The sequence below is a fragment of the Eremothecium cymbalariae genome, chromosome 4 (assembly GCF_000235365.1).
Source record: "Eremothecium cymbalariae DBVPG#7215 chromosome 4, complete sequence".
In the NCBI taxonomy this organism is placed as follows: Eukaryota; Fungi; Ascomycota; class Saccharomycetes; order Saccharomycetales; family Saccharomycetaceae; genus Eremothecium; species Eremothecium cymbalariae.
Genome location: NC_016452.1, coordinates 766,044 through 790,200, shown reverse-complemented (window position 1 = coordinate 790,200; position 24,157 = coordinate 766,044). Strand labels below are relative to the sequence as shown.

General features: G+C 41.1%; 8 protein-coding genes and 4 further genes across 8 annotated transcripts; 5 read left to right on the top strand and 7 right to left on the bottom strand.

Annotated features, from left to right (window-relative positions):
* Nucleotides 1-148: 148 nt before the first annotated feature.
* TED1 (Ted1p) lies at nucleotides 149-1,573 on the top strand (the record flags this gene model as incomplete). The annotated part of the gene is made up of 1 exon (XM_003646196.1): nucleotides 149-1,573. The coding sequence occupies one exon, from the start codon at nucleotides 149-151 to the stop codon at nucleotides 1,571-1,573; it is 1,425 nt and encodes a 474-aa protein (XP_003646244.1).
* A 720-nt stretch (nucleotides 1,574-2,293) lies between these two features.
* Ecym_4370 lies at nucleotides 2,294-4,763 on the top strand (the record flags this gene model as incomplete).
* Nucleotides 4,764-5,612: 849 nt separating this feature from the next.
* Nucleotides 5,613-8,020, bottom strand: Ecym_4369 (the record flags this gene model as incomplete).
* Nucleotides 8,021-8,524: 504 nt separating this feature from the next.
* Nucleotides 8,525-10,231, bottom strand: PRM2 (pheromone-regulated protein PRM2; the record flags this gene model as incomplete). Its single annotated transcript, XM_003646195.1, has 1 exon — nucleotides 8,525-10,231. One exon carries the CDS (start codon nucleotides 10,229-10,231, stop codon nucleotides 8,525-8,527), a length of 1,707 nt encoding a protein of 568 aa, XP_003646243.1.
* Nucleotides 10,232-10,752: 521 nt separating this feature from the next.
* Nucleotides 10,753-12,117, bottom strand: SPO73 (Spo73p; the record flags this gene model as incomplete). Its single annotated transcript, XM_003646194.1, has 1 exon — nucleotides 10,753-12,117. One exon carries the CDS (start codon nucleotides 12,115-12,117, stop codon nucleotides 10,753-10,755), a length of 1,365 nt encoding a protein of 454 aa, XP_003646242.1.
* A 1,301-nt stretch (nucleotides 12,118-13,418) lies between these two features.
* CST6 (Cst6p) lies at nucleotides 13,419-14,432 on the top strand (the record flags this gene model as incomplete). The annotated part of the gene is made up of 1 exon (XM_003646193.1): nucleotides 13,419-14,432. One exon carries the CDS (start codon nucleotides 13,419-13,421, stop codon nucleotides 14,430-14,432), a length of 1,014 nt encoding a protein of 337 aa, XP_003646241.1.
* An 824-nt stretch (nucleotides 14,433-15,256) lies between these two features.
* Nucleotides 15,257-16,018, top strand: MEI4 (Mei4p; the record flags this gene model as incomplete). The annotated part of the gene is made up of 1 exon (XM_003646192.1): nucleotides 15,257-16,018. The coding sequence occupies one exon, from the start codon at nucleotides 15,257-15,259 to the stop codon at nucleotides 16,016-16,018; it is 762 nt and encodes a 253-aa protein (XP_003646240.1).
* Nucleotides 16,019-16,203: 185 nt separating this feature from the next.
* Nucleotides 16,204-17,331, bottom strand: CKA1 (casein kinase 2 catalytic subunit CKA1; the record flags this gene model as incomplete). The annotated part of the gene is made up of 1 exon (XM_003646191.1): nucleotides 16,204-17,331. One exon carries the CDS (start codon nucleotides 17,329-17,331, stop codon nucleotides 16,204-16,206), a length of 1,128 nt encoding a protein of 375 aa, XP_003646239.1.
* Nucleotides 17,332-17,601: 270 nt separating this feature from the next.
* Nucleotides 17,602-18,435, bottom strand: CAP2 (F-actin-capping protein subunit beta; the record flags this gene model as incomplete). Its single annotated transcript, XM_003646190.1, has 1 exon — nucleotides 17,602-18,435. The coding sequence occupies one exon, from the start codon at nucleotides 18,433-18,435 to the stop codon at nucleotides 17,602-17,604; it is 834 nt and encodes a 277-aa protein (XP_003646238.1).
* A 671-nt stretch (nucleotides 18,436-19,106) lies between these two features.
* On the top strand, nucleotides 19,107-19,565 carry ERG28 (Erg28p; the record flags this gene model as incomplete). The annotated part of the gene is made up of 1 exon (XM_003646189.1): nucleotides 19,107-19,565. One exon carries the CDS (start codon nucleotides 19,107-19,109, stop codon nucleotides 19,563-19,565), a length of 459 nt encoding a protein of 152 aa, XP_003646237.1.
* Nucleotides 19,566-19,828: 263 nt separating this feature from the next.
* On the bottom strand, nucleotides 19,829-21,209 carry Ecym_4361 (the record flags this gene model as incomplete).
* A 308-nt stretch (nucleotides 21,210-21,517) lies between these two features.
* Ecym_4360 lies at nucleotides 21,518-24,047 on the bottom strand (the record flags this gene model as incomplete).
* Between the last annotated feature and the right edge of the window lie 110 nt (nucleotides 24,048-24,157).

The window sequence follows — 24,157 nt, the reverse complement described above, 5'->3', positions numbered from 1 at the left end:
AAATATTTATCACCTGCTGTTAATAAGTAAATCGCGCGACCATTCTTAGTTCGGAAAAGTTTACTGAAACACAACTAAGTTGTTCTTTAACTAGACCCTTGGAACACAGAACGTCAATTGAGCTATTCTTTTCGGTTGTAACAGCATTATGTTCAAAACATTCGTTAAGGCTCTGGCGTTTGTATCTACGCTGTTAGCTGTATCGTTGAATATTTATATTTTCACATATCCATCACTGAACCCCAAGCAATGTTCTTGGAAATGCCAGAAGACGGATTTTATTCCCGAGTTGCAAGGCTTATCGACATGGGACAGAGCAATACTCTATGCAACTCGGTATTTCAGAGATATTTATGATACTATTGGTGGCCAAAGATTGTTTGATGAGTCGTATAATGACAGTGATGTTCGTGATGTTCGTTTGCTAGCTTTGGGGGATCCTCAAATAAAAGGCAATTGGCCTTCTACACCGTATATTAAGCGGTTAGATACGTACGGCAATGATTACTACTTAGGCCATATTTTCCGTATGATGAACAGGAGATTGAAGCCTACACATGTTGCAGTGATGGGTGACATATTTTCATCCCAATGGATTTCAGATTCAGAATTCTTCAATAGAACAATGAGATTTACACACAGAGTGCTAGGTCGTGATACCGAAGAACTAGAGGAAATTCAAAAGAAGAACAATGACTCGGGATTATACCAAGTTGACTGGCATGAGCATGGTAGACTTTTTAAAAATCGCAGTAATGAGAAACCGATGGCCTTTAACTGGCACTACCAGGACGCGTGGGCTTGGACTGATGAAGACGAATATTTATTGATTAATATCACAGGAAACCATGACGTGGGATATTCTGGGGACGCTACGTACCAGCATATGGCCAGATTTACACAATTGTTTGGTCAGGACAGCTATTGGATCGAATATGACAGAGACACAGATCATCCATGGAGAATTGTTGTACTAAATGACCTACTATTAGAAGGCCCTGCCTTACAACCTGAATTTGTGAATGCCACCTGGGAGTTCTTGTATCAGCTATTTGAAAGGAAATTCGAAGGTAGTACTGTCCTACTAACGCACGTTCCTCTATATAAGGAAGAAGGTATCTGTGTTGATGGACCTGAGTTTAAATATTACCCAGATGGATACGAAAGGGAGCCTTACAAAGCCGGCTTACTTAAATCACAGAATCATCTAAGCGAAGACGTTACAAAACGTGTTCTAAATCTCGTTTTCCACAATAACAAGCCAGGAGTCATTCTCACTGGTCATGACCACGAGGGTTGTGAAACAATATACAAAAAAAACATGAGCAGTGGTATCTGGACTACCTCAAAGACAGTAACTTCCGATATCTTCCTTCAAGAAATCACCGTCCGCTCCATGATGGGTGAGTATGGTGGGAATACCGGTCTCCTCACCGGACATTTCAACTCGAAGTCCAAAAACTGGACCTGGTCTTACAGTCTATGTCCCTTCTCAGTACAACACCTGTGGTGGGCTACCAAGGTATCCACGATATTAGCAGGATCCCTGCTTTCTTTGCTACTAGTATTATAAAGATGCTTCGAAACCCTTAGCACACCTTCATGGTATAAGCATATACAGAACATAAATCTCTTCTATATTTAACGAAGGTTGCCTCACATGTGTCTTACCAGCGATTAAAAATATAGCACATGATACCCCCTCCATATCACATATACCTATCTATATCTGTGTCCGCTCCTTCGGTGTCTGCGTCATCTCGCATATATCAATTTGCATTATATACCTATAAAACAAATACTCAAAGCTCTTCCTACACTCTTCAAACTCACTCTAACTGCAAGTCCACCCAGTTAGACCGCTATCCTACCTAATTTCCCTCATTCGAGTGACCACTGTCCTGAACACAAAACTGACCTTTATGCCTACGGCACTTCTCGCTATAATCCAAGTAACAGAAACAGGCGTTTCTGCACCTCCACCAACCAACAGAATATATGAAAATGGCCCAGTAAGCCTCTTGCAACTATAGAACCTGTATAATAGCTTTTAAACTCGGTCCTTTTTCCTGCAATGCCCCTAACGAAGAGCTAACATTGAAATTCTGCTTCGACGAAGCTTTTTTCAGTACTCAACATTCTTCAACCAGGTCTCCTTCAGAGAAGAGTTCGCAGAATAAGAAGGAATTAGACTTAAAGATTCGGTTAGGGCAGTTTTAGAGCAGTCATAGACGTGTACTGCAGGTATTGTTAGAACTTGGAACGGTGTTACGTAGGGATTTTGCTAGATAATATGGAAAATACCACTAATAGTCATAATAATATTGGACTGTTATCCCGATTCTCACGGAGAAGGAAGAAACCGCAACAACCTTTAACGGAGTTTTCACAGTTGTATCGGGAGACAGCCAATAGCATGATAGTTTACCTTGGATTAGAGGAGAAAGAGGAATATAAGAAGGCGTATCAAGGGTGGAGGGCGTTACATACGCATTTGCTTTATGAGCTTGCACGGGTTGAGCGTGCGTACCCTAATGTGACTTTATATACTAAGGATGAATTAAGTTTGCAGACGGGGATCAGGGAGCTGTATGTTAAGTCTCTTGAGCATTTGGGAAGGGTCAGGAAGTTGTATGATGAAGGGGAGCGGAAAATGGGGCAAGGGTCTAGTTTGTCGGGTAATTCAAGTTCAACGTCGCTGCCTTCGTCTTCTACTGGAGGTGATAATAGCAGAGGAGGCACAGGGCACTCACAGTTGATGAACTTGCGGAGGCCTGCGCCGCCTGGGATAGGTGATCAAGGTGGGGTTTTTAAAAACGTTGCGCAATTCGAGTGGGAAAACACAGGGTATGGCAAATCAGAATCTGTCCACCTCGAAGACTGGAAACAGTGATGGCAATCCTCCTAAGAGTACAGGTAGCAAAAAGATGGTTTCGAAGTTAGCGCTGGACGCATTTGAAGGATTTGATGAGGATATGAACTTGGTGGACTTTTCTGACACTGAAGAAACAGGGCAGGTTGATGCTTCTGCAAAGTTGAAAGATGCGCCGTCATCGTATAGTAATAAACCTTCTTCATATCCTGTTAAAGTACAAGATAAGCAGCAAAATGGCAGTGAATATGATTCTACTATCGAGGAATACTTTGATCATTATCTAGAACAAGAAGAGAGCGCCAATGTCCTCAGTGAAAGTCTGGATAAGGTAAAACTAGACCCTGGGAAGGCGATGCCAGCATCACAAGAGACAATACAGAAACCTATTTCTCCAAAGCTGGCCAGACAGCGAAACCCACCGAAACCGCCGAAACCAAGGATGCCGAAGTCTTCCGTTGTGAAAAGACCAGTTGGGCACGCATTGAGATCCAGCACTAGTGCTGGATCGCTTGCATCACAAAAGAAGCTTATTTCAAAACCAAATGGCTCGGCGCCAAATATTTCTACTAGGTCTACTGAGGTTAGGATCCAGGGTTTAAAATCCCCCAAAACGAACCCGAATAATAATGCAAGGAAACCCGCTGCCAAAAGAGGAAAGTCCGTGAATAACGTTAGTTCACTTTCAAAAAGAACTTCAAGTTCTCCTGCTGTTGCGAACAGGAATAGTTTTAATGGCCTTCCAATAGTAAATAAAAGTCAAGCTTTAAAAAGACCAGCAAGTCAGAGAACAACGCCTTCATTGACACCTTCCAGTAGTATTACCAAAAACAGGCCAATAAATAGGACGGCTGTATTCACTTCTGCCTCGGGGACACCTAAATCTTCTTCTGTGACGTCGTTAAGCGATACATCCGCTGATAATGAGACACAGAGGGAGGCTATGGAAGCTGAAATCATCGAATCCTTGCGAGGCGTGGATAAGGCTGCAGCTAAACAAATATTTGCAGAAATTGTTGTTCGTTGTAATCAAGTTCATTGGGATGATATTATAGGTCTCGAAAGCGCTAAAAATTCTTTGAAAGAAGCTGTTGTGTATCCATTTCTAAGACCTGACTTGTTCCGTGGATTAAGAGAACCTGTTCGCGGAATGTTATTATTTGGACCACCGGGAACTGGCAAGACTATGTTGGCAAGGGCTGTCGCATCGGAATCGCATTCAACTTTTTTCAGCATAAGTGCATCAAGTTTAACTTCAAAGTATCTTGGTGAAAGTGAGAAGCTAGTCCGTGCCCTATTCGCAATAGCTAAGAAGTTAAGTCCGTCCATTATATTTGTAGATGAAATTGATTCTATTTTGGGATCTAGGAATAAAGATGGAGAGAACGAATCATCGCGGCGTATTAAGAATGAATTTCTAATCCAATGGTCATCATTGGTTAATACCACAGGAGGGAATGGAAATGAAGAAGACGAAAGAGTACTTGTGTTAGCTGCCACTAATCTGCCATGGAGTATAGATGAAGCGGCGAGAAGACGTTTTGTTAGAAGACAGTATATCCCATTGCCGGAGGGCGAAACACGTAAGTTACAGATCTCGCGATTATTGGCCAATCAAAACCATACTTTAACGGAGGAAGGATTTGCTGAATTAATTCATTTAACAGAGGGATATAGTGGTAGTGACATTACTTCTTTGGCAAAAGATGCTGCTATGGGCCCGTTGCGCGAGCTTGGTGATAAGTTATTATTAACGCCAACTAAAAACATTCGCCCTATTGGGTTGAATGACTTTTTGAATAGTTTAAACTACATAAAGCCATCAGTTTCTTCAGATGGACTTTGGGAGCACGAGAAATGGGCAGAAAAGTTTGGTTCAAGCGGCGTCTAAAATTTCCATCGTACCATATAAGACGTTCAGTTCGTGGAATTGATAACTTTTTCGAAATAAAAAAATAAAGGATGGACTCGAGAATAATAAATAATATAATGGATACATGTATTGAAGTGCAGTTGTTGTTTTATATGCGTGTTATAAATTTTGATCTGTAATCTATATTATTGTGTAGCGTTGATACTGATAAACCTCTTAACGCATGACTATAGCGTTTAAAAACTGGAAATTATGAACTGATCACAAATACAACAGGAGAAACCTTATGATGGTAAACCATTAGCCCCAATACTAACTCTTAATATACACATGTTGCTTTGCCATCACAAATTTCCCCTAAAGTACTGTGTGTATTTACTGTTACCCTCCCAATCACCATATAATTGCATTTACAGTAGCCTACACTTCCACCCACTGATGAGTTACAAAGCTCAGAGAGTCAGTTAGCTACATGCCTTGTACAACCTCAGTCTATAGGTTAATAGTATATTGTTCCACTGCTATTAGCCTCAAGTCTTGAGCTTTAGAAATAACAGCTAACGGAAACCATACAATAATGTAAGCATCGTGAACTATTTAAAAATAAAACAGCATTCCTGTTTATGGCAATTAATACGGTTTGATTAATGGGCTGTATGTGGGGTTGGGTTCTTCTGATTTGTTATTTTGTTACAATAAAGAGAAAGCTAAGAAGTCCAGACGCAACCTGTGCCTTTTGTTCTTTGCCTTTGTCCTCTATTCCTTATACTACAAGAACAAGAAACGATTAACCATCGATTAAACATGTGCGAAAATAAAATAGGACACGAGATTTCAAGTGGAAAAGCACATTCTTGAAAAAATCAATTAATGGGAAGGTTCAACCTTCATTGCGTTACCTTGGTTCAGTTGCTGAAGTAAAGCCTGACCATGAGATATAGATTCGCGTCTTAAATCGCTGTGAATAGCAGCACTATTCCTGGTTAAATTCTTTGGAACATTTTTCAAGATGGAAAAGTCAAGAGTAAAGTTTAACTTTGTGATAGCAGTCCAGTCGTCCAGCTTGAAGATCTTAAAATCTGCTACTTCGCACAATTCGTTGGTAAATTTTGGCTGGCCTTCCCTTAAAAACCAAGTGACTCCATCTTTAGAGATCCTCCACTCTCTCTCTTCTAGAATCGTGCCTGCTATGTCATGCTCCAAAGGCGTACAAGCATAATAATAATTGTAAAACAAGGTAAATGTTTCCAAGACCCTGAATTTCTCATAAATAGCATTTTTAATGTCCTCTGTATTTGAGTTATAATCCTCATCAGTGATAGTATTCACACGAATAACATCCCACTGTTCCAAGCATCTAATAGCATCTAAGGGTTGGGGAGGATTTACACCTCTTGGAAGCTCAACCAATCTGTTCACGTGGCATATGTCGGTGAAACTTCGAAGTCCCCCAAACTTGCCGTCAGGGGGTTGTAAGTTATTTTCGGTAAGCAATGATCCAATAATTATATCCTGAATACCGCTTGGCAATCTCAACAACTCAAAATTTTGGCAAAGTTCATGAGTTAACTTGGCACTTATATGGCCACGTCTCTCATACTCTTCGACATCCAACTGGAATGGTATTGGTTCATCTGGTAGTTCATCATCTGTAGACTCAGATTCATAATCATCCATAATCAAATCCAAATATGGGAGCTCAGACTTTCCTGGTGCGTTAACCTGAGTCGGTAGTTTAGATGCATATGAAGACTTGCCAGATTTTGGAAGCTCGCTTCCGTCTTTAGGATGATGGTTCGCTTCGGAAACATTCATGCCGTGTCTGACAATGCATTCGTTATGAGCTGCTTTTGATGTACCATTCGTTGTTGAATTACCAACCGAAGTGTTGTTACTTGTTGTGTGACTTCTTGAGCTTATAGCAGAAGTGGAAGTAACTGATGTTGTCGTCATCGTCACCGTTGCTGCTGCTGCTGTTGCGGCTCTCTCCTTTTTTCCTTGTCCAGAGCTTGAGCGGCTGCGACAGCCCATTTTAATTCACCTACAGGTTTTGCAGGAACAGTGGCAGGTTTCAGTGTATTAGTGGTAACGGCATTAAATGTTTGGTGTATATTTGTATGACCTTGCTGTTCTGGTGAAATGTGGGAGGTCTGTGGTTGTGTTTTGGATAATAATGGTGTTTGGGGCTTAGAAGGTTGGCAATGAGTCGCTGTAGTGTTAGCAGTAGACGGTATACTGGAAGAAGTTGTGGGAGTCGGTGATGGTGAAGGGCTTGCATTGGGTGTAGGTAGAATATCGTTATCAGCTGTGCCGTATGTAGAAAGTGATGTAATTTGAGAGCTATCCATGGCATCAGAATCTAGCGAAGAACTTACAGCAGAATTCACTGGAGTGGACACTGTACTGTCAACGACTGGGGCCTTCGCTGCCATTTTGGCAGCCCTTTTCGCTTCTCTCTCCAGCTTCCGTTGTTCCTTTTTAGATAACTTGGAACTATCCTTTAGCTCTTCGTCATTGTCTTCAGCTGTTTGTGCAGCGAACGATGCAGCTACCTCATGGGCAATGGCCTCGTTTGCATCTAGATTCAATGACTCGTATATCGTCTCATCTTCTACAAAATCTGGTTCCTGGTTTGAGTCAATGAAATAATTGATATCGTCTTGGATATCCCGCACTGCCTGTGGGTCTAATTCCTCATTCGCCAATAATCGTAAAGCCAATTCCATCTGTTGCTGATGCCATCTATACCTTCCCTGTAATTGCTTTAGCTCCGCCTTCTTATCTTCACTTCCCGAAGTCCCAGACTTCCTTTTCTTACCACCAGCTATCAGCTTATCCATCTCCACCTGTACCTGATCAAACTGCCTCTCTAGTTCATCAATCTTCTCCGAAAGATAATCGGATACATCTCGTCTCTCCTGCTCCTCCGGATCAAGCACCTCCGATCGTTTCAAACTGTTATTCGAGTAAGCCTTCTCTTTAGACGCCTTCTCCACTGCTTTATACTTCTCCATAGCAACCTCAACCGATCGTCTATATTCCAGCAACGAATCTTTATCCTTAACCTCTGCTGAACTCTGCCACGACTTAATTTGCTCTCTCAACCTCTGTAGTTTCTTCACCTCTCGTTTTAGGTCCGACTCCAACTTATCCTTCTGTGATGGGTTATTCGTACAATTCTCATGTCTCTCATAGTATGTATTGAATATCTCCAACCCCTCATTAATCTTTTTGAATACTCGATCAATTTCCTGCTGAAGCTTTCTATGTGCCATTATTAACGTTTCTCCTAGATGATCAAAATCACTGTCTACCTCTTCTGAAGTGCCAAAATCAAAAAAATTATCACCGTTGCTGATATAGTTATCCGAATTGGAAACTAGAATCACTTCCTCAGGCTATTTAGCAATAATAAATGCTATATAGTGATCGAAACCTGGTACATATAACAATTCTGTTTCTTAATACTTGAAAAATTTTCCTTATGATAATTTTTCTAAAACCTCATGTTGGTTTGCGAAGCACAAAAGAAGCTGTCCAGTATGTGGTGTTATTATGTCGTCACGTGGCAGCGAGTAGAAGTAATGGTACGTCATTGGTATGCAGAAGCAGAAGATAATGAGTATGTGGCCAAGAGAAGACCGAGGATGTGGTGGAGGAGGATTAGGAGGAGGATTGCAGCAACGGATGAGACAAATACGGAGTTCAACTGTGTGTGGATGAGGTGGTAAGGCGGCGAGGCCTGGAACGAACGGCGGGGCCATTTTTGGAAGGCCGGTTTAGCTGGGGCGTAAATATTTAGGAGGACGGCGTCCGTGAGGTTTGTGAAGGGGTGTGAGAGTGAGGGGATACTGGGTTGTGGGCAGGACCATTTGGGGGAGGATTAGGGAGGATGGTAATGAGGCAGCGACGTCGGCGATGACAGCGGTCATCTGGTCGCTGAGGACGGACGTTGCTGTTTGTAGGGAGTGTTCTTCTGCGGAAGACAAAAGTGTTTTGTTGAGTATGCTCGCTGATTGGGTGTCTATGGAATTCTGGAATGTGTGGCATAGTTCAGCGATGATTTGGGACGGGTGTGGAGATGGGGCGGCCCTGTATGAGACTGATCTTTTCAAAAGAAGAGCGTGTTGGTTCGATGCCAGAGTGATGTCGCTTTTGGGAATTAAGGTTGAGATGAGCTGCCAGTCGGTTACGATAACGAATAGTGTGAGCCATAGGACTAAGCCATGTTGGCCGATTATCCAAATATTGTACAGTGACAGCTGCTTCCATCTGAGATTTGAGAATCGGACATTCCAGTCCGGGGGTGATTTTGAGGATATGCAACGGGCCTTATAAAATCTAGATTGTAAATTCACAATGTAATGTGTGAGTGTATATTCGAAGGAGCAGGCAATGCTTCTCACTTTGTCGTTGAGCCACTTTCTGCGTTTCAGCGAATCTGTAATGGATAGCTCGTCTTCATTGTCCTCCAACCTTGTAGATACTTCGGCTGCAATAGCATGTATCATCTCATGGTTCTGTAGAGAGTAGCACAGCCATTCTTTTAAAAATAGCAACACAAGGGATACCATAGCAAGCATTATTACACCGATAGTCAATCTGATAGCAAGCTTCCTGCTATTTCTAGGTGCTGGCCGTTCTTGTTCGACATCTCTGCTTTTAAGATTTTCTGATGCCAGGAAAAATACGTCCGTGCGGTTTTCGATCAGCAATTGTAAATTTTTAAGCAAATCTTCCCTGATATTAGTAAATTCTGAAAGTAGTCCCTCGTAGTCAATTCTTGTCCACTCCAGATATGGTAAATCTCTAAATTCAAAGTCTTGCACTTTTTCCAAATCTGCAGAAACGCTCGAAAACATTTCAGGAACAAACTCGTAGTCTAGTCGCAGATCATTGATTATCTGCCCTCCATTGTTAGAACCAATTGTGAACCCAGAACTTGATAATTCATCTATTGTAGAGTTGATCCTTTCTGATTGTCGTCTCAAGTTATCCCAGATGCTATTGTTATATTCAACAATTGCCTGCAGCATTGTTTGCTGATTCTGCACCCCATCATGCAGGGACTTGTTCCAGTTGTTTAAGCTGGTTGCTATGGTACCGTTGAAGTCATTAATGACGTGCTTATTAACAAACGATACAGTGAAGTTTAGCTCGTTATCGATGTACTCTATCAATGTTTTATTTATCGAAGCAATGTCTAGGCGTGGTAAAGAAGTGTGTGTTGGTGTAGTCGTCGGTTCGATAGTCACTGTCGCCGTAGGTTGTGTCGGCGTTTCCGTCTGCGTCTGTGTCTGAACGAGCGTCTGCGTCTCCGTGGTCAAAGACTGGATTAAATCTGTGTTACTTAGTGACTGTTCCAGAGAATAGACCGTCCATATCGAAACTAGATAGACAAATGTTGGTACCAGGATTATAGGATTAAACAAGCAGCTAACTAGTTTGACTTTGAGACTTGTCCAGTGTAATAATTCCGTATTCATGTTCTAGGCATCATTTTATTCAGAAGAATGAAAGAAGAGGCATAGCAAGAATTGAGCCTTCTCAATGTCTCTTTTTGAATTGGTAAGTAAGATGTTCATATATATAGTAGAGCTTGGGATCATACATATGCCAGTAATGAACATGTTAATAGATGCAGTTAGGATGAGCTATTGTTACCATCAAGTCTGTAACCGTTATGAAACAGTTTCAAGACGTAGGACGATAAGTATGGTGTCTGGGTTCTATGAGGGAAAGCTCATTCACCAAGATATTAATCATGATGCTTTGTGTACATATAAAGTAGTCTAACTGTTCTATAAAATATATCGAGTATCAGTATCGAGTATCAGTATCGAGTATAGATGCTTAAGGGGAGTCAGTATTGGTGAAGGTGCATAAGCGTCTATGTATGTGAGTTTTTGTCTGATCTTTTTTGTTGTTGTTGTTGAATTCTATAAGTTGTAACCGTATTATAAAGTAATTACAGCTGCTTTGTAGAAGCAGGGGACTGTGTGGCTTCTCATCTTATACCTGTAATCCATTTATCCAAGAATTTTCTTCTGGAAACGTCAAACTGCAAACTAGATAACACTTGTTCGATAAAGTTTGATTTTGGGTCACGAAGAACGCGCTGCAAGTCCTGTCTGTTAATTGAGGATAGTTTGTCCCTTACAAACTCGTCCAATAATTCTAATTTCTGCCTATCTAATGACAAGTTGTTCAACTCGAAAATAAGTTTATCCAAAATATCGGAGAATACCTGGTTCTCCTCCCTTTGGTGATAAAGCTTGTAGACTTCCAAATGTTCATCTACATCAGAAATATCTATGGCATCAGTAAATTGATCATCGGCATCGTCTTCATCACTACCACTCCTATTCAAATTATTAACACATAAGCCCTTTATGGACGACATGACACCTTCAGTCGTGGATATTTGCCTCCATAATGCCTCTGCAGAGTTTTCAGATGTTGAGCCTGTTGCGCCTGTTGTAGGTTGGGGAATTTGAGCAATTCTCGGTCCGTTGCTGTTAATATCCATTATTCTGCATTCAGGTGCGTCTATCTCTTCTTCCTCCTGATTGTTGTTATCTTTGTTGGTGCTGCTTTTGGTGCTGCTGTCGTTGCTTTTGCTGCTGTTACTGGTGTTGCAGTTGTTGTGTTCATCTTCCAGAACAGCGGTCTCCTGTTTTCCAAGCTGTGGTGGTTCAATCTGGCACTGCTGCTCTTCCTCCTCTTCAACAATTGTAGAAACGGCATCTGTACGTCCATAACTCGTCCTCGTCCCTACATGATTCTGATGCTGATGACCACAATACCCTAAATTGTCGTTCCGAGTTGGAAGGCGGATCCAAAACCGCTTCCGCACAAACCCATTCTTTCCCTTCCAATACTTGCTCCTAAATGACCAACTATAACACCATCCTTGATCGTCAATATCATACTGTCCCTGATGATCCATAGAAACAAACCACGCAAACTCTTCATCCTGTCCCTCTACCCGACCATGACTACTAACTCCAAACGTACTACCACTACTAGATCCTCCTACTTCACTACTACCTTCGCCCTCAGATCTCTCCCCTCCCCCGACTCCCCCAGAAGCAAACCCCAAGTGCCGGAAATTTAACGGCAACAAAAGTTTATTATTCGTATTCCCATAGTAATTTGACGTAGCCGTTGAAATAGGCAGATGGTCCTTCTCCGTGTGAAACTGCGGAGGATCAACCTTAGGAATTAACAACTTATTCGAAAAAAATGGATACCCGAACACCGTGATCCCTCGCTGATTCTCAACTATAACCTGCTCTGCAACCCTCAGCCCTCCATTAAACCCCCCTTTATTCGTCCTTTCCACCTGCTGCCCACATCCTGACAAACTCATCTCTTCTTTTGTGTATTTCTATCAACCCTCTCACCAAGTGTCTGTCTCATTGTATCCCCTACAACCTCTGACGCTTACTCATTTTAAACTACCCCCCCCCCCCCCCCCCCCCCTCCCTCAACTAACCCCCATCATCAAAAACCACACAAATAAATCCTTTGCGTCGCTAACCACCTGTGTCGTGAGCCCCCACTCACCGCTCACCACACATCTTACCCCTGCAATATCACATCCACCTGAAAACTCCTGTGCACCCGACTCCTCCTACATCCAAAACTAAAACTACCCTCAACCTTGACCCCATTTTCTCATCCCAAAAGGACAATTATACCTCTATCACACATTTCTGTCACAACAAACAAAAACTGACGGACCTTTAGTACCAAACGAATCACCAGCTCATCACAAACTCAAAAACTGACATATTTATCTAGAACTTTTAGACAACACATACACACACAAAAGCCACCCTTAGCTACTTAGTACCCATCCTACCCATCCCCAAGTCCATTTTTAAACATGTTAAACATGCATATAGTCCCACTTGACCTGATTTCAGCTGGTCGTGTGGTTTGCAGGTGTAAAAAGAAAGAAAGATAGGAACTCCTTTGATTAGAAAAAGGAAAGCTTGCTGAGAGAAGAAATTCTCGATATCTTTATTAAGGTTTTGAATGTACGGTAAGTTAAGTAGTGATTCTTATTAGGTCGAAAGCTTAGGCAAGTAGGCTAGTGGATATTCGGTTGCAAAGTGGAATCCATGAAAGATATTATTGTGAAACAAGAGAACGTTGTTGGTTCTCTTTTAGCAAGTGGACACGGTCTAAGACATGTTGAGGCTAACGTGAAGCGTGTGGGGGGGGTGGAGCAGCACGGGAGTCAGGTTGATAATGTTAGTGGGGGTGGTGATATGAGACATTATGGGTATCATGAGTTGTTGAGTGCGGGTGGGATTGGTGATGGGGGGATTTCTCATAATGAGAATCATGTAGGAAGCGGACACCAGAGCCATCAGGGGTGAGCATGCGGCAGCAGGGCAGGCGGGGCATCCTGTCGGTGATGAACATGGGCATGGACATCACGATGAAGCCGGTGATGGTAGTCGGGCTGAGTGTGGGCATGGTGAAGAGGATCGGGGGCCGGCGGTGGTTGTGCAGCATCAGCAACAGGCTGGAGGGACGCGCCCTGTTCAAGGGCAGCAGCAGCATGGGCATGGACATGGACATAGTCATCATAATTTTAGTCAAGGTAATGTTCATCAAGTTCAACATGGGTCAGGGTATTCCCATGTGCTTTCGGATCCTATGATCCAAGAGTCTCTATCGCCATTCTTCCAGCCGTTTGGGATAGATGTGTCAAGGTTTCCCATGACTAATCCTCCGATTTTTCAGTCGGCATTAGCCAACTACAACGCACCTCCAAGAAGAAGGAGGATTTCTATTTCCAATGGTCAGATTGGCCAGATGGGTCAACTTGCAGATGACTATGATCTTATCGAGAGCATATATGATATACAACCTCCTCCAATGCCCCTGAAACGGGTTATGAATGCCAACGGGAAGGTCCAATTCAAGCAGCCTAATTATCATGAGTCGATGCCGCCCCACGCCGTCCCTGCAACTTCCTTTCCGCATGAATTTGCAGATCCTGCACAACAGGCAAAGCCTTTAGATACGCAAAATGGTAACGTTCTTTCTTCTGTTAAGGAAGTTCCAAGCGATACTCCGCTCACAGTCCCTGCTACTCATCCATCACAATCACAATCACAACAAGCACCACCACCGCTGTCACTGCCGCCATTGCCGCAGCAACAGCAGGAACAGCGACAGCGACAGCATGAACCACAAGAACAAGGGCAGCAGCAACAACAAAACCCTAATCTCCGGCCGGTGCTCCCCACAGCAGAACATCGTATCCATACACTAGATAGTCCGGATCATGATAATTATAAGATGCAGTTTAGCATGATGTCTCAGGACGTTGGTTCTTTGCCCGGCACCGCGTCTTGGAAAAGAGCACGACTCTTAGAGCGTAACCGTATTGCAGCTTCCAAGTGTAGGCAAAGAAAGAAAGTCGCACAACAACAACTTCAAAAAGACGTTAAGTCCCTTACTAAAGAAAATAAGGTTATGAGAAAGAAGCTGGACTACTATCAAAAACTGGTTAATAAATTTAAAAAATTTATGGAACTACACATGGACTCCTGTGGTGGTAACAAAGACGGTATCAAGGTTATTGAGGAAATGTTAAAAATCGACCATGACTTGGACGAGGATGAAGATGGTACTCTAGTGTTTACGAACAGCGACGAGAAGTGACGATAAACAACAAAAAATTGAGTCAGGTATATAGGAATCACTTGCTCGTACACCATTAAAAGATCGGTTCTGAAAATCCAAATCGGAATGTGATTTTCAATCTGTAATGTATAAACATATTATATTATCCTTTGTCCAAACTGTGATGCCTGGATTACTGGTATGGGAAGATTGTTGATCTATATACATGTTTCTTGTATGTTATAGTGTGTTTTATGTTTTTGCCTCTTCTTTTTTACATTCTAAAACAAGGTATAAATGAAACACTCTCTATATCTTATCATATAACATTTAGTTAAATAAGAGATCTATTCCGTGAAAGTATATTGATTATATTTTCAGTTATTATGTCTGCCATGGAATTATGTGTGGTATGTTATTTTATTCCAGGTGGCTTAGCTAGCCTTTGATAGCAAAGTTCGTTACTTAAGGATACTAACAATCGAAATCAGGCGTTAGCGATTATTAAAAGGCGTAACGGTAAATTATGGGCTAGTCTATTTGAACCACATGATGAATTGATAGTTGAGCGCGTCAAGGATACTGGGGGAAACAGGAAGAGAATATCGACTGGTACTTTAAAGCAAGTGCATCCTGCCACCATAAGCGCGGAGCAAACATATGCGGTTACGACAGTTAAGAGAGGAAGACGAGTGCAAAATGAGAATACCTTTAAGTGTTTAGTGGAGCATCCAAAATTCTCATATTTGGAGTCTACTACAGAATTTTTGAAGGAAAACAGAATTGACGAGATTGATATTATTGTTGAGAAGCATAGTCGTGATATCAGTAATTTGAGCGCGGGTGTGAGCTCCCAGAAAGTAATGTCGTGGCTATTACCTACTTACAGGACATTCAGATGGAGTATAGTGCTTCCATCACTTCCTGCTGAAATCTTTGATGTGGTTAATGCTTTGCAGTTGTTTATTGTCAGTCATTATTCGTTTCATTCAGGCAATGAACCTGTGGTCAAATACGTGACTCAAACATTGTATTATAAGTTCATCCTTGAGCAATGGGATAAAGACATACAAGGTTTCCATAAAAACCGTCATTTGGGGGGGTTATTTAGAGAATACCAGACGGTAGCTTCGTTTGATTGGGCTAGATTATTCAGACAACAAAGACGAATGATCGTTATGATCTTAAGATTCCGTGCCAAATACAACAAGAATGGTAATATGGTCGTTCGATGCGTGATGTATATTCTGCAGATTTTGGAAAGTATGACAAGGTGTTATCTAAACTTACAGAGATGTGGTTCAAGCAAACCTCTTACACATAAGAAAGCATATGTGGAAATCTATAATGAACGATCGAGGAATTTTGATACAAAGTACGTTACAGAGATGATGAACGTAGTCAAGAGACACCATGACTCTATAAAGAAGGTAGAAATGATGATTAAAGAAACTTTTAAACTTCTCGGTGCGTTAAATTGGAAGGAGCTCCAATTCACTAAAAAGGATCAACATGAGCTAATGTGCTATCGCAAGTTTATTCAGTGCTCATTACTACTAACAGATAACACAACACTTATTGCCAATTTCAGACTTGTAATAAATAGCTGGCCAACAAAATCGTAGTATAAACTTTTTTTGGCTTTTGTAGAATAAGATGCAATATCTATGGCTTGACCTTGATTAGCTGATGATGGTTTGGTTATTAGGTAACAACAGAGAAAAACACACAAATTAAAGAATAGAACATACACAACAAATACAACAATCAAATATTCTGTTCATCTCCTCATTTATAGTCGTTTTCCACTTCACATCTTGTATGCGCCATTTCTTATTGGCGCGAACCAAGGATGTTGCATGGCTTCTCTGGCAGTCAACCTCTCATGATGATCATATTTCAACACATTGTCAATCAAATCTATAACTTCTTCATTGTCACACAAATGTCTATTAGTATCATTAATAAATCTTTTCCAAGGTCTTCTGATGTACTGGTCCATATCCATGAATTCCCTTGGTAATGTGATCTGGTATTTCATCAAATACTTTTCAAAATCTTCGCTTCCAAGCACGCGAACTATTTTAACTAGTTGATCTGTATTACTTCTGCCATGGAAGAATGGTTCTTTCATGAAAACCATAGATGCTAGCATAGTTCCAAAGGACCATAGATCCAAAGAATAATCATACATTCTATAGTCTACCAACAACTCGGGCCCTTTGAAGAACCTGGAAGCAACCCGAACGTTGTATTCTTCATTAGGGTGATACAACTCAGCAAGTCCCCAATCAATTAATCTCAATTTACGTTGCTTGTGGTCGATCATTACATTGTGTGGCTTAACATCACGATGCATAATTCCCATAGAGTGACAATAATCTAATGCTTTTAATAGTTCAAACATATAATAACGGATATCCATATCTGTAAATGTTGGGTACAAAATACGGAAATCTACATTATCGACGTACTCAAACACTAATGCTGGGGTCTTGGAAACCGAATCTTTAATCACATCTAATAAGTGAATAATATTCTCATGGCCATTGTGAGGCAACATATAAACCTCAGAATACCTATTAAACTTCCGCACCTCACTATCCTCATTGCTGTAATACTCATCCTTGCTGAAAGCCTCCTGTGCTGTTGGTGGATTGGTTTCATTAGATAAATTCGTCAAAACTTTAATCTCTCTCTTAATCTTCTTTTTTTTTACAGGCTTTAACATCTTGATAACTACTTTATTCTTAGTAGACAACTGTACCCCTTGGAAAACTTCTGAATATTTCCCACGTCCAACTTTCATCTCGATCTCATATTGACTGTTGTTACTTCTCCAGTCTATTGTCGTGTTTTCATAATCCCAATATTCCTCGCCAAGAGGTGCAAGAGCCCGCGTATAAACACGAGCCTCACTATATACTCTTGATTTCATTTCAGAGTGGAATTCGACCTATGGACGCCAATAACTGCTGATATGCCAACCTGATTATTAGATGTGGCCTACCATGTTTCTAGCATCCAAAATCTTACTGATATATTAAAACCTCTAACCTCTAAAAAACGTCCTCACTCCATCCGTATTCGATGACATTCGGTACAAAAGCTTCGCTGGCGGAATAAGACGACTAAATCATCGATTATGCTGCTATATAGGTGGCTATAACGTGTCTGGGGTATCGATATGTGTTACGTAATGTATTTTCTACAACCCTTGGAGACCTTTGATCAACTCCTGGTGCTTGTGTTTATTTAGTTTGTCTGCGAGAGCTGAGTCGTTTCTCAATTCATGGTAGATATCTCTGCTCTTGTCGAAATAGACGACTTCTAGGAGCCCTCTCATCTGAGATTCGACCTCTTCTATTGTACTCCCAAGGTTTGTGATATGTGCCAGATGTACTTTTTCCTCACTGCCAGCACCATTGAGCGTCACACTTTTCTCGGTTTGCCTTGTCAGATTCCCAGACAACGTAACATTATTATTGCCTTGTCTTTCCAAATGCAATATAATAGTGGTGGTTATACGATACGTAAAATCATGACTGCCGGTATTAATGACCTCAAAAACATGGATACTGTCCCAACGATTGACACTCTCGAGGCCCTTTTTGAAAAGGACAACCCCTGCAAAATCGTCCGTTGCCTCATCCAAGTCCCAAAGGTAGGCTGAAGAGACCCCCCCTTCGTAGTAAAGATCACGATATATATCCATAGACTCATTCATCGCTATCTCCAGCTGTCTTAGAGAGTCGCTTGGGAATGGGCTTTCAGTTAGCTCCTCGCTGGACAACTTAGGAAGATACTCGTTCGACCATGGCGACCTATGGGAATCAATATCGCGATTGTAATCGCAACACAGAAACTCTGTGTTTTGAAAATCAGTGTCTGATTTAACTTTCAATGGGGTATCGACGGATGACAACAAATCTCCAGCCAACTCCGGTTCCAGTTCAATTATCGCCTTAATATTCGCCACTAAGTTTTCAGGATCTAACCTGCTTAGCAAAGCTAATGCTGCATCGAATTTTTCCTCTGACATTTGAATCTAGAATAATGCAGCCCCTCTTGTTGACTCTAATTACTTGTTGTCTTCGGGCCAACTTTGATTCAAGGGTCTAACTTGTTAAATAACAAGTCAAGTTGTGGCAGTTTAAAATAAGACACGCCCGTCTTTCGCTTGTACGTTGTCGTAGTCACAAGAGGTATAAAAACATATACTTGAAAACAAAACCGCTCGAAAGGGTTGCAGATACGTAGAGTAATACAATTACGAAGGTTTTACAACATAGCAGATACGTCCATTATCGTCACATGTTATTCTGTACACCTTCAGCATCTCGAACCTTTCTTTTAAACTAAATCGCAAGAATAGCAAACAGTCACGTGACTCACGGTTTGGTGACCGTTGGTAGCAATGATTAACGTCAGACGGTGTAGTTGAGGCAGAATAATGGTTAGAAAGGGCAGCAAACGGGTGTATTCACAAGGGTAATTGGAAGAATATAATGCTCGAAGCTGGTAGGATCGCAAACTTTTTGATCGTGATTAAAATGGATTCAACGGATTTGTAGTAAATTTGTATTTTCCTATTTAATGCAGAAAATTTAAGGTAATCAGTACCTTTCCTGAAAAACCGTTTTGTGTCTTAAGGTGAATTGCATTAACTGTGTGTGCACAACTTAGGAAGAAAGGATTTAGAAGAGTCTCATAATGTTTTCTTTTCAGGACGCTTTTCATTTGGCGCATGTGACACATTCAAAGCCTACTGGTGTATCGGCAGGATATCTACCAAAATGGTTGCTGTTGATTTCGGTTATTTCTGTCTTCAATTCGATTCAGACGTATGTTAGTCAAGACCTGACACGTAAAGTTTATGAAGGGAAGCCTAGTGAAACAACGGCGTTGAGTGCTAGGATGTTTGGTACTTGGACTTTTGTTTCAGCTGTTATTAGGCTGTATGGTGTTTTCTTTTTACATGAGGAGCACATATTTCAGTTAACGTTCATTTCGTATGCTATTGCGCTCTTTCACTTTTTAACTGAATGGTTGATTTTCGGGACGTGCAGGTTGGGGAAAGGTTCATTGGGCCCATTTGTTGTTGCCACTACGTCTTTAGTTTGGATGTACCTCACTAAGGAGTATTATACAGGTGTTGGATGGCATTTTTAGAAATGTGATAGGTAGGTGATTTTGTAACTTATTATACGCTTTGAGTCTTGTAAACCTCAAGTAGCTTCTTAGTGAAATAACAATATAGAGTTTATAATATATATAATATTATATTTGTAGAGTTAAAAACTCACCCAAAAAAGTATAAACGTTAGTAGTATGTTGTATCTTTCTCCTATATTTACGTTTTTATACGCACTTTGACATTACTCGAAGTTTGTTCGTATGTGTATGTGTGACCAACAGGCCTACAACAGGCCTACCTATTTCTTATTCTCAGAACGTGTTGGGTCGTTTGATTTGAGCACCTCTACAGCTGGGCCTAATAACCTTTGGAATCCGCTCTTGCCCAATGTAACGACCTTCGTTCTTGTGATAGCTTTCACAGTGGCTTGACGGGGCAAGTCATTTAATAATGCTACTTCGCCAAAATAATCGCCTTTCTTTAATTTAGCAAGAACTCCTTGGGCCTCTTTGGAGACTTCAGCCTGACCATATTCAATTAGATAAAAGTTTTCTCCTATATCCCCCTCCCTGATTATTACCTCACCAGGTTCGTAGTATTCGGTATCTAAAGCGTCAGCCAATTTTGCACGATCGTAGGTTGACAAGGACTTCAACAAAGGCATTGATTTCAAGAAATCATCGTACAATAACCGCTTTTTGAAAGATCCACCCAACAGAATTTTCCTGAAGGTTAACCTATCCAAAGCCCATAATATGCAGTCCGTAGCAGCAACAACTGTGGCTGCTCTGGGGCTATTGTACATCAATGCTAATTCCCCAAAACACGAGCCTGCACCTGACGTATTTACCTTCTTTTTATCTAAGTAGAACTCAACTGTTCCCTTTTGCACAATGTAAAAATAATCACCTTCGTCTCCTTGCCGAATTATCTCCTCGCCTTTCGATACAAATCTCTCTTCTAGAGAGTTGATAACTAGCGATTTAGAATCTGAGTCTAGTTTGTTGAATAAAAAGTTCTTCCCGACTGCATCCTCCAGTCCCTTTAGCTGTTCACTAGTCTTCTCTGCGTAAATTTGAGGGGTCCAATCATTGAAGTTATCAGGCTTTAATGTCTCTCCACTAACAGACGAACGTCTCTGGGCGTTAAAATTCCTTGGCAAAGGTTTGTTGCTTCCTGAAAACCCTCTCGAAAGAGATAGTCCTGAATCCTTAGTTTCCTCGGAAGCCTTGGGGTCCAAAGAACTTTGAACTGTACCTTCAGTCACCCTTGCAACACTAAAGTTACGATTGAATAACCCATCATCAAAAGTAGCAGGCATTTTTGGATCCGAGCTTTCACCAGGTGCCTTAGACTCCTCAAAAAATATGTGTAGAATGCGGATCATGGCCAACAAAAGGAGATTTGAAGAACACGTCTTCGTCTTCCGCGTGACTGCCGCCCCTCAACTTATCTTGAGCCACGGCTGAGTGTCCTGAAGATTCTTTCTTAGCATTTGGAAATAGAGTGATGCCCTTGGACAAAGCTAACGACTCCTGACTCCTAACAAAAATCCTTTGTTCCTGTAGTTTTTCATTGAAGTAATTAATTCCAAATTGTAGAAAATCCTGAGGCATCTTTTGCTCAACTTCCTTTCGGAACAAGTCGAACTCGTACTGCTGCTCCTGTGATAACCCCATTTGCTCTTTGATAAAACTGATAAAGACTTACCACGGGCTATCACAAAGATTATATGGTATATGGCGATGTATTTAACTGTTTTAGTTAATTATCGATTCGTTCTGGACTGTGGTAAGGGGGAGTTAGGTGTCATATGGGGCAATTTTCCTTTATAATGATCCGTCCCCAGCGACTAATCACGTGATATCAAAAGTTCACAAATTTGAGTCAAGTTCTGTCAGAATCTTACAACTATACACAACAGATGGACGCAGTACAGGTGTACTAACGTATGTTCTGTTACTTGATGGGTATATATAGAAGCATTTTATTGGTCAAACCCGGATGCTGTTTCAAATAGTCGAATATGTGGATGAATCGTCATGTCTGTGGAGCTGTAAGCACTAGATGATTTGTCTGTAAGAGTCTGTAGCTCTGCTTCAGTTAGTAAGCCAGCTTGGGAAAAACCCAGTCCTGACTGATTTGACATTAATAGTTGAGAAAGTTCGTGAACTAGCTGTTTATTTGAATTTGTGGCGCTCTTCTGTTGATGTCCCATATTAAGAAATGTATTTTCATTCAAAGCTAATTTCTTGAGGGTGTTGAATTTGCCCATCTGTATGACTAGTTTCTCCAGTTTTCGTTTGTTAGTTGCACGTGTTAGGATCACATTTTCTATTGTATTGTTGCAATATAGGCGGTAGACTGTAACGGGTTTGTTCTGACCTATTCGGTGTACACGGTCCATGGCTTGTAGATCAACTTGTGGGTTCCAATCGCTATCGAAGATGATCACTGAATCTGCGGCCGTTAAGTTAATTCCTAAACCACCAGCTCTTGTTGATAATAAGAATATGGAAGTGTTGGAAGAGCGGCCATTGAAGTGATTTATTTCTTGTTTTCTGCTTTCGTTATCCATTGAACCATCTATACGACATGTTTGGAAACCGCTTAGCTCGCACCAATCCTGGATCAAATCTAACATGCCCATAAATTGGGAAAATATCAAAACCTTATGTTTTTCTGCGATCAATTTATGCACTAATTGCTGTAAAACTTGGAGTTTCCCTGATGTACGAAGTAAAATATCCAAGTTTAGGTCTTCAGGATGAATATATGGGAAGTGGAATAAAAACGTGGAATCCACAATTTGACGTAATTGGATCATTACATTCTGGAACTTCTTGTGTAACAGTTCCTTATGGATATATTTCTGGTATAACTTCTCCATTTTTAACTGATTACCGGACAATTTTGAGTCATTTTCTTGTAGTTTATAAGTTATGAATTCGCGTACGGCGGCATTAGAGACAGAACCAATGTGCTGCTTGTTAAGAGTAAAGAAGTCCTTTATCGACTGTTTGATGACGGTCTGTTTTAATTTCCCACCCAATGCAGCCTTGTAAAATTTAATTTGCAACGGGGTCATTGGGCAGTTAATGATATACTCCGTTTTTTGGAGGGAGTACATCAGCAAGCACTGTCTTTTTTAGCCTCCTCAAAAGAAATGGTTTCAAAATTGTATGCAAGTTAGTAACAATATTCTTTTCTAGTTCAGCGTTGAGAATCTTGTTCCACTTTTTAGAGGTTGTTTGTAGATCTAGATCACTGAAATCAAACCATTTATTAAAGATTTCGATATCAGCAAAAATATCCGGCAAAATAAAGTTCAGTAATGACCACAATTCTCCCAAGTTGTTTTGCAACGGAGTACCGGTCAACAGCAGCCTATTAACGGTATCTATTCGCTTCAGCTCTCTAATTAACTTGCAATTAATGTTCTTTAGACGATGACCCTCGTCTACAATTAGAAACTCCCAATGCTGCGACAGGATCAGCTCAATATCCCGCATAATAATTTCATAAGATGTTACAATAACACCCTCGTTGTTTGTTTTGCGGAAAAACTGCTTTAACAAGTTACGGCGTTTCGCCTGGCCCTCTGAAGTGTAGTATTTCAATACAGGAATATCTGGCGCAAACTTTGCGAATTCATTCATCCAGTTATCCACAGTACTCAATGGTGCCGCAATTAAAAACGGCCCTCGCGTATCCATCTCATATATAAACGCTAAAAGCGATATACTTTGAAGTGTCTTGCCTAGCCCCATTTCATCGGCCAATATACCATTCAGTCCATTTTCATACAATGTTATCAACCAATTCAAACCCTCTAACTGATACTGCTTCAAAGTACAGTTACGCAACAGCGATGGTTGCCGCATCGCCCCATCACCTACAGCAGACTCCTGTTTCACTCCCTTATCTTTCTTAGACTTTTGAAAGAAGTCCAAGATATTCCTCTTGGTTTTCTTTTTGGGAGGTTCCTCCTCTTTCTCCTCCTGTACAGGGTTCGCCTTCTGTTCTTTCGCCCGTTCCTTAGTCCTCTGCAACAATGTGTCTGCAATAATCCCTGAATATACCTTACTCTGCTTGACAAAATCCTGCAACTTATTTATTCTGTTTAGAACGCTACAGTCATCCAGTTCCCCTTCATCCTCTTCCCCATTCGCACTACCTTCGGCCGCCACCACTTGATCCCTGGCTTTGTTACTGTTATCGAGCAACTCATTCAGCTGTGCATCATCCTCAATATCAGATTCAAGTTCCAAATCCCCCTGGAGCTCATCGTCTTGTAGCCATATTGGCCCCTCTTCTGCAGTCGATGAGGCCTCTTCTTCAGATCCAACAACCTCGATATCAATATCATCTTCATCCCGTTCTCTGTAATCCAGGCGACCACTGTTACCTCCATTCGACCTTGTCTGGCGAATATTTGTCATTCTGTCAAACCTTCTTCTGTAGCTCTTCCTGTTGCTTGTCTTAACATGGCATTGGCAAACACACCAAAACCACATCGAATGAAAAATCACTACTTGTAACTAAGGTTTTCCGCGTCGTCTTACTCTACGCTCCATTCTGTTAATAGATTGGTATCCCATCATATATATACATGTATATAATAAAA